Below are 9,430 nucleotides of genomic sequence, written 5' to 3' on the forward strand. Positions count from 1 at the left end.
TAATAATAATAAAATTACACATTAAAATTTAAGATTACATCATAAAAGGTCTGGTTCTAAATTCCAAAATTTGTGGAGAAATATTTTGATTATAATAAAATGTTTGATGGAAAACTTTAATCGACCACATTGTACTATGATTTGGCATTTTATCCTTATCCACCATGTACTAGGATTAAATTTGATTTATAATTTTTGAAAAAATTAAAATTTCATAACTTAATGAAAAATTAGATTATAAACTGAAACTAAATCTTATAATTTTAATTATGCTAAAAACAGAGCAAAATTTCAAATTTTGGCTATCTTTTTAAACTCTTTTGGTTTCTATAATTCCAAAAGGTTAGCCCAAAAGAATTCAAAATATTTACACAATTTCTGAAATTCCTTTCCTGGTCCTTCTACCTATAATTTTTTTTTTATTGTCTAAACCCAAATCCACCCGATTGAGTCGGGCACCGAAACCCATACGGGTCAATCGAGTTAGAGAAGTTATGACTGTTCAACACATTCGAATTTTGTTGAAATATCCCCGAGTTATCAGCTCGCTGAGTTCTGAGTCCACTCTGTACTTCCTCTTCCACCGAGTTACCAATCTTATTTGTCGACACGTCCATCTGACAAAGTGTAGGCGGCATTGTGCTGACATATACGTTACTATTTCCATAACTAGTAATCCCCTGACTCTGAGTTTGAGTTTGTGTTTGAGTTTGTCCACTCGGTACCAGCTCAGGCACCGAGCTAAGCCCACCAAGACTCCCCCAATCCAAATTCCCTATACCCAGATTTTGAAACCCCAGTTTCACATCGTTTTGAAGCGTTTTGAACGAGTTAATGCGCGGCAAAGCAAAGAAACGATCGTCCAACTCGGGCAATGAGTCAAGCATGTCATCCAGTTGTGAAGAACACGATGATGATGACCCATTCGTGCTTTGCTCTCTGCTTGAAACACTTGACAATGGTTTTTGACCACTTGAATTCTTCTTGTATATTCGACATAAAACCCAATCATCCAACTACAACCAAAAAAAAAAGTAATTATTATTCAAAGTTCAAACAATTATTATTCAATAATTAATTTTAAAAAAAAAATAGATTACCTTGGAGCTACCACTTTTACGAGAAGATTCAATGAGTCGATATTCATGCATAATCCAATTAGTTTTAGTTCCTTTAGGAGCTTTTCCGACGTAAAAAACCAGAGCTTTTTTTATACCCACTTTACGGCCTGCCGTTGTGATAATTTTATCAGTTCCGGTAGCTTTCCAGTACCCGGACCCGGCAACTCTATTAGGTCGTGACCCGTTCGGATATTTTCTGTCTCTAGGACTGAAAAAATACCATTCTTTTTCACCAAACAAAGCTTTACCTGTCAAAAAACAATTTAAATTTTTTATTATTAGTAAAGAAATGAACAAAAAAAAGAAAAAAACAAAGTTCATTCTTTGCGTTGGACTCGGTGAAACTTACTTGGTAAATCCCATGGATTAAATTTGTATAAATCGATTTCGCCAATGATTTGCAGAGAAAAATGATGCCCCGCAACTTTCCTGCATAAATATTGCACTAAAAGCTCTTCATCAGTTGGATAAAACCGAAACCCCGGCGGCAAGCTCAATTGAGCCAATGGATCAGTTTCCGGCACTCCCATGATTCTAAAATTTTCTCGACGACCAAACAGTTTTAGTACAAGAGAAAATAAAACACAGTAAAAAAATGTTTTTTTTTTCTCTTTTTTTTTCAGATATTAGGGGAAAGGGAAGGTATTTAAATAGAAAGGAGGATAGATCGATAGTGGCTAAAAAGAGATAAGTACGGTCGTCCTTGTCTAACTTTTGTCTAAGTGGGACCCACTTTATCACCGTTAAGTAACGACACGTGCCTGACATCTACGGCCGACCTTATCCTACCAAACAGGGTACATGAACCGTCACCAAAATTTACAAAAAAAGGTGTCATAAAAGTTTTAGGACACGTGTCAATTTTTCTTGCTTTGTTTCTAGAATCTCCCCCAAATTCTGTAAAGCAATTAAAAAAAATTATGGATTTTGGAGCTTTTGTGCTTTTGTTATTTTATTTTTAATTTTTATTCGAGAGTTTAACGTTTATCATGCCTTAAAAGACGGGAGGACACGTAGGCGAACACGTGTGGAAGAGTTAGGCTAGAATTTTGTGGAAATTAAAAAAAATGTAAAAAGGTAAAGAGGAATTGCTGAAGGTAAAAAGGGAAATAAAAAACAGTTGGCTGGTTGTGATTCCTGACACGTTTTAATTGACTTTTCTTTTTTTTATTTGTTGGATTTTCATTTTCGTTGATTTAAATGTTTGGGGTTTTGTTTGGATTAGGGTTTCTTTCACTCAATAACTTCTATGAACTAGCTTACAAGTTTTAATGCACTCATGGAGTTTTGGACCATTTATTCAATTGATGTGTCACACATTCAAATTATGAAATTTGATTGATTATTTATTATATAGGTCAAAGTTTTTGCTTTTCTTCAAAGGATTTATATTCTATTATTTTTATGGGTTAGTATTGGGTGTTTTGATAGTGTATTTTATTTATTTCATAAGAAATTTAATAATTTATCACATTTTTAAAAATATATTTATTTTTAATATTTTACTATATTTATATTAGACACTTATAAATTCACTGATACTTGTAAAGTTTAAAAACTACTTTAATAATATATCAAAGATTTTCCCTTTTATTAGCTTCTTTTATTTGAATGGTTTTAGAATTAAAATTAGAATGATTTTTTTAATTGTTCATGTGGGGGCAAGAGGTTAAGGGACGCATAAGTTGAATGTGTATAAAACTACACTTATTCTATTTAATATTAATTAGAATAGAGTTTTTTAATCTTAAAATAGATGTAGTCGAAACTCTTCTTGTATGTATATTCCTTTTTCAATATTTGCGAATTTCTTCTACTCTGCTCGTGGTTTTTGTGTGTGCTTATTTTACATTCATTCTATTACCATTATCAACATCTATTATCACAATTCAATAATCTACTAATGTAAAAGTTAAATCAAAATAAAATTTGAAAAGAATCTACATATAATTTACGAGAAATAAAATTCAAAATAGCTCAATATTATTATCAAATCAAGACTAAAAATTTTTAAACTCAATTTTTTTTTTCAATTTTAAATATAGATAATACAAAATAACAAAACTTATCTTGTGATTTCAAGGGTGATGCAATTATGAGGCCATAATTTATTACGAATTTTAAACCCTGGAAATTTACATAATCAAATAAAAAGCAACAAATTAACATAATAACATTGACAAAGACACAAGTTGTGAAGTCGAATTGCCATGAATATGCTAAATTGAGTTCACTTTCTCATCAATTTCCTTTTGCTCTTTTGTCTCTTTCAAAATCTTTGAATGTGTGGAGGCTTCTAGTTTAAGTAAATGAAAAAAAAAAAGAGAGTAAAACCATGGCATAAAACTTATAAAGAGTGTTTGGTGGGTCAAAAGCGCACGTAAAAGGAGATTAAGATGTTAGCTCCCAATTCAAAAAAAAAAAAGAAAAAAGAAAAGAGTGACATGTGGTGGTAATGTGACCATCATCTAAATCTAGACTTTTTATAATAAGAACCAAAAGGGAAAGTTAGGTCTATGCTTTTTGCTAAGAATATTTCAAAACACAAATATATTATCAATCAAGTTTTAATTTAAATTCTATTGTTAAATATATTTTTTTGTAAATCATAATTTTGTTAAAAATTAAAAGTATGCTTAATGTATCAAAACATTTTTTAAAAAATTAATGGTAATTTTGGGAGTAAATTGAAAATGAAGACAATATTGAAGGGGTTAATAATTTTATTGACATGAAGTTGTAGGTAAATTATTGGATTTAAAATTTTGGTAAAAGATTGTAGCAGCAGCTGTCACAGAGTTTGAAGATTCTTGGACACCTACTTTTTTTTTTTTAATTTAATTTTGTTCTAAAATTGATTTATTAATTATATTCTCTACACACACAGAATCAAAAGGGCTGCTTTTGAATTCAAGTCCCTTTGTAATGATACAATTTCATGACGAGATATAAAAATAAAGAATAGGAGAGGATTTGGCAGAATACTTTATTTCCTTTTTACTATTACAATTACAATTACAAATAACTTGCATTCGAATAACAAATGCACACGATATTTAAATAGAATAATGTTTAAACTTAAATTATCAAAAATTATAAATACAAGTCTGAGCAACCATTAGTATCAAATTATTATGGTACAGATAAACTAAAAACTTATACAATCCAAATTAAATCCAATAAACTAAAACTAACCAAACTAAAAATCTCATACATGATAGAATTCGGAGACCTACACATATTGTACATAATAAATCTCGAATTTGGATACTCAAGACTTAAGACTTTCGTATTATCAAACCCATTTTAATTAATTTTTAACTAAGATCTCAAAACATAAAAAAACAGTTGGCTTAAATTAATTTGGTAATTGATTTTATTTCTATAATAACCATTTTGTAGTAATTAAAAGAGAATCCAAAATATCTCAACTACTTTCAATTATCATATGAACTCTTTGTTAGTTTGGTCAAGTGGTGGCCATCATATTTAAAATACTATGGACTTTAAAAAGTAGTTTTATTTCTTAATTTGAAAAAAAAAAGCAAAAGAGAAGTAAGAAAAAAAACTGATTACAATTTGAGTTTAGGAATTGATTTTTTAGTATGTAAAATTTGACAAAATAAGTTGAATGAAGAAATTTATATTGAGAAAATTAATGACTAAGAAAATTTTAGCAACACAAATTTGACAAAAGAAAATATTCAAAAGCTTATAAATCCATCACAAGTTTAAAATGAACTTAAAATTAATATTTCTTATTTACAATTGAATATTAATAATATTAAGTAATTTTTCGTTATGTCTCATTAGAGAGAACAATTAAATATTTATATATATGGCTACTATTCATAGAATTGACGTTCTTAATAGACTCTATACATGTTGGACATGTGTATTGCTCCAGGTTGCCTGATAGACACTCCTTAGATTTCTGTAAGTCGAGAGTTACAAGCTCCTCTTGTCTTGTGTAAGCTGCGTCTACTAGCCTCCCTTGCAAACACCCTTTACGAGCTTCATATCGTAAGGCTTGTATGTACCCGAATGGTGAGTCCTATCTGAATCGTCGCTAATCATAAATGCCTAATAAATAATATTAATATAATATTAATATACCATTGACACATAAACAAAATACTGGTTTCTAATTATTAAATAATTTTGAAAAGTATTATTAGGTTAAAAATATATGGAAAGGGGAAGTGAGTAAAAAAGAGAGTATGTATGAAATGAAATGAAGCAGAAAAACAGTAAGTCTGCTGAATTGAATGTTGAATTAATTGTCAAATTGAATTTGAATAAAGGAAAAGTAATATGCAACAACCTTTTTATTCATATGAAAAATGCATGAGTTTCTCATTTTTCAATGTTGAAGGTCTACTACTCACAACCCTCTCTACTTGTTTAATATTATATGCATACTGTTAGTCAAACAAAATATCTCTTAATTTTTTAAAAATTGAATTACTATTTTTAACAAAAATTTTAACTAAAACATTAAATTCTTTTTTATTTTTATAATTTTAAAATATTTGTTAAAATATCATATAAAATAAATAATGTCATGTCAATATGCAGTATTTTGGACTACCACACAAGTTCACACATTAACATCATTAAAAATTTAATATTTTAATTAGCATTATGTTAGAAAAGGACGATTTAACTCTTTTTATAAATTAATAATAAAATTTAGCTGAAAAATAAAAATTAAATTGATAAAAGATATAAATATAAAAAAAATACATGACAAGCATGTAAGAATAATTATAAAAGAGTATAGCAGCTCAATATGTGAATTGTTTTACAAAGAAAGGAAAAGGAAAAAAAGCCAAGCAGCCCATTGGAGAAAAAAGAGGAAAATTTTCCATGTTAATTATGTTATAATTGCTGCTGTAATTTCAAGTTATTACGTTTAAACTTTAAAGCTAGATGTCATTTTTAAAGGTATTGGTGAAATGACATGTTTGCATGATTTTTTTTTACTATGAAGATATTTTGTAAATTGATTTTTTATGTTTTTAATTTTAAAATTGAATAAATTAATTTATTTAAAAAAATTATTTTAATTAAATTTTTAAAAGTGAGTAAATAAAATAAATACTTAATCTTTTAGCCAATTTATCCTACTTAAATCTAAAATAAAAAATTCACATGTGAAATTTCCAGTGTTTAATGAGAATTATTTGCCATCTAAGAAATAGAATCCCGCATAGCTTAGAACACTTTTTGTTGGATTATATTTATAAATATAATATATATGGACAAAGAAAGAGAATGAAAAAATTCCAGTTTAAAACCTTTTTTAATATTTCGTCCATCTCGAATAGAGGTGGTAAAGGGATGGGTTTGGTGGAGCTCAAATCGGGTTTGTCGAAATCATTTTTGAAAACGGAAATCGACTTTGTTTGAAAATAAAAATTAAAACGGGAGTCGCCACCGATCTTTATTAGATGTGATCGGATCACCTTTGTTTTAATAAAATGTTTTAGTTTACTAAAACGGTGTTTTTAGTTTACGAAACTCGAGAGAATGGATTCGGGAGTCGATTACGTGCGAGTAAGGATTAGCACTCTCGTCACGCCCAAAATTGGTATTGAATCGATTAGTTAGTGTCTTAATGTCGAAAGTTAAAAGTTGGGAACGAATATAAAATACTATCTTTTTATTATTATTAACGTCGATTTTAAAAGCGCTTGAATTAGATCAAAACGATTGCTAAAGATTTCCTCGTCTCGAGATATCGGAGTATCACATCCCTTAAATTAAGACGCGATACCTTCAACTCCCGAGCGCAAGTTTGTCTTTAATTTTAATTGAAATTTCATGCATTTTGGAACTTGAAAGGATATTAGGCTATTTAGGTTTAACGAGAAAACCAAAACCCCGTAAGTTAGGGCATGATTCCTCGAATTTCTTAAAACGAGAAATATTGCCTTATTTAGAAAATTTTCTTTTTAAGTTTAATATTTAACAACGTACATTTATTTTGTTTGGAATAAAATCAAGCGATTCAAGTTGGATAAATACGTTGGGTTAATTCACAATGCGATGGCACAAAAAAAGAAAAATAGTGATGAGTATAGAACAATGATACATGAATACAATATTATACAAGTGAACAATAAAAATACAAAAAATACGAAATCAACGAATTAAAATACACAATAAAAATAATCACACAACATACATTATTTAAATATTAACGTTAATAATTAGAAAGCAATGAAACAAATATCATATATATAACAATCTTAAAAATAAAAAGTATAAACTAAATTAAAATAAATAAAATGTAAAACGATTTTAAAATGGTAATAAATGAGTTCAAAATAATGTAAAAAAATAAAATCAACTATGTATAAAATGATTTAAAATAGATTATATATATAATTTTAAAATAGATAGTATATAAATATAAAAGTGTAAAATAAATATTATAAAGAATATTAAAGTAAATAATAATAAAAAATTTAAAATAAATGAAAAGAGTTTAAAATAAGGCATATGAAATAATTTAAAATAAGTAATATAAGTTAATTTAAAATTTATATACTAAAAGTTTAAAATAATATGTAAAAAGAAATTAAAATAAATGGCGTACAAAACAGTTTTAAAAAGAATGATATATATATAAAATTTGAAAAGCAATATGTATATAATATGGGAAAGAATTTAAAATAAATAATATATATAAAATAATTTAGAAATAAATAAATATATATAAGGCAATTTAAAATATATAATAAAACAATTTGAATAAAAGTACATAAAACAAGTTAAAATAAATATATATAAAATAATCCGATGTAAATTATATATAAAATATTTTAAAATAACATAATAAACAGTTTTAAAAAGAAAATGAATAAAATAGGTTTAGGATGCGATTGAAAATAGATTAGAGTTTCGGGTATAAATCCTAAATAACGAAAATGAAATGATGGACCAATTCGCAACAAACCAAAAATAAAGGGGGCAAAAGGAAAAATACCCCAGACCCCTCAATGTGCTGTGCTTCATCCTGGGCCAAAATGAAATGACGAGCAAATTTTAGGGTAAAATTAGAAGACAAAGAAAATGGAATGGGACTTAATCGAATGGTGCAGGAAAGAAGGAGGGACCATTTACGCAAATCGCCCCTTTAAAACGAAAACGCGTGGACCTGACATGCGGGTCAGGTCAATGCGCGGATCCCCACCCCACCAAACGACACTGTTAAAATGTTGAATCAAAGGCCCAAACTTTTTAAAAAAAACTCAAATTAACCCTAAACTAAAAAAAAAAAAAAAACTAAAAAGCCTTTCCAACTCTCTCTCCCTCTCATCTTCTTCTGATGATCGGGTTCTCTTGCTGCCCGCCGCACCACCACTGCATTCGGTGGCCGGTTACGCGCAAAAATGGGCATTCCAACCCCATTTCAAAGCCCCTTTGAAGGCCAAACCTTCAGCGTCCTATAAGAAACAAAAGAAGAGAACCCTCACCCCCCTTTCGAACCCGATTGCAACGACGGAGAAAGCTTTCCGACGACACGTCTGTGGAGATTCAGGTGAGATTTCTTTACTTATTTTCGAATGCAAAACAAAAAATAAAAAATAAAAATAACCAATGAAATAAAAATAAAATGGAAACTTAAGCGAAAAATCACCTAAAAATTGTTCTGCTTTTTTATATATTCTCGTAAAATGTTCGTAAGTGTTTGTAAAAAATTTACAAAGGTGAGATTGTGGCTTTTAAAGCCGTTTACAAGACGATTCAATCCTTTTTTTTGTCGTTTTCTTCCTTGTCTTTGTTGCATTTACTTTTTCTGCAGGTGTCAGAGGCGTGGGTGAACAGTGGTTGGCGCGTGAGGTGGCTTAGCATGCGTGGGGAGGCCAATGGTGGGAGCGGCGGCCGCAATAGGGACTAGCCTTAGGGTTAGTTTGCTGAAAAAAAAATTTAGGATAATAGGCTAGGATTTGGGCTAGGGTTTGATGTAATGGGCTGTTTGGGTTTGGATTTCAACATGTAATGGGTTTTAATTTGTAATTTTGGACTTTAAATGTAGACTCTCTCTTTTTCTTTTTCTTTTTTATTTACTTGTTTATTTGGGTTTTATTGCTTTCGTTTTATTCTTGCTTTGGGCTTAGGCCAAAATTGGCTAATTACAGGGTTATTTTTAAATTCGGGTTAGTTTGGTTTCAAGTTATCGTAGGTTTTGATAAGTGTTCATATGTTATATATTTTAAGGAAAAATATATAATTGTTACTTGAATTTGTTTATTTATCTTAAATTAGTACTTAAAGTTTTTTTTTATCCCAAATTGGTA

The 9,430-nt window shown here is 28.8% G+C and overlaps 1 protein-coding gene across 1 annotated transcript; it reads right to left on the reverse strand.

The window, feature by feature from the left end:
* Nucleotides 1–235: 235 nt before the first annotated feature.
* LOC108480883 (NAC domain-containing protein 72-like) lies at nucleotides 236–1,765 on the reverse strand. The gene is made up of 3 exons (XM_017784010.2): nucleotides 1,471–1,765; nucleotides 1,101–1,369; nucleotides 236–1,016 (listed from the first exon to the last, which is right to left on the reverse strand). The coding sequence occupies exons 1-3, from the start codon at nucleotides 1,649–1,651 to the stop codon at nucleotides 420–422; spliced, it is 1,047 nt and encodes a 348-aa protein (XP_017639499.1). The 5' UTR covers nucleotides 1,652–1,765; the 3' UTR covers nucleotides 236–419.
* Between the last annotated feature and the right edge of the window lie 7,665 nt (nucleotides 1,766–9,430).

This window comes from Gossypium arboreum, chromosome 1 (assembly GCF_025698485.1).
Source record: "Gossypium arboreum isolate Shixiya-1 chromosome 1, ASM2569848v2, whole genome shotgun sequence".
Lineage (NCBI taxonomy): Eukaryota > Viridiplantae > Streptophyta > Magnoliopsida > Malvales > Malvaceae > Gossypium > Gossypium arboreum.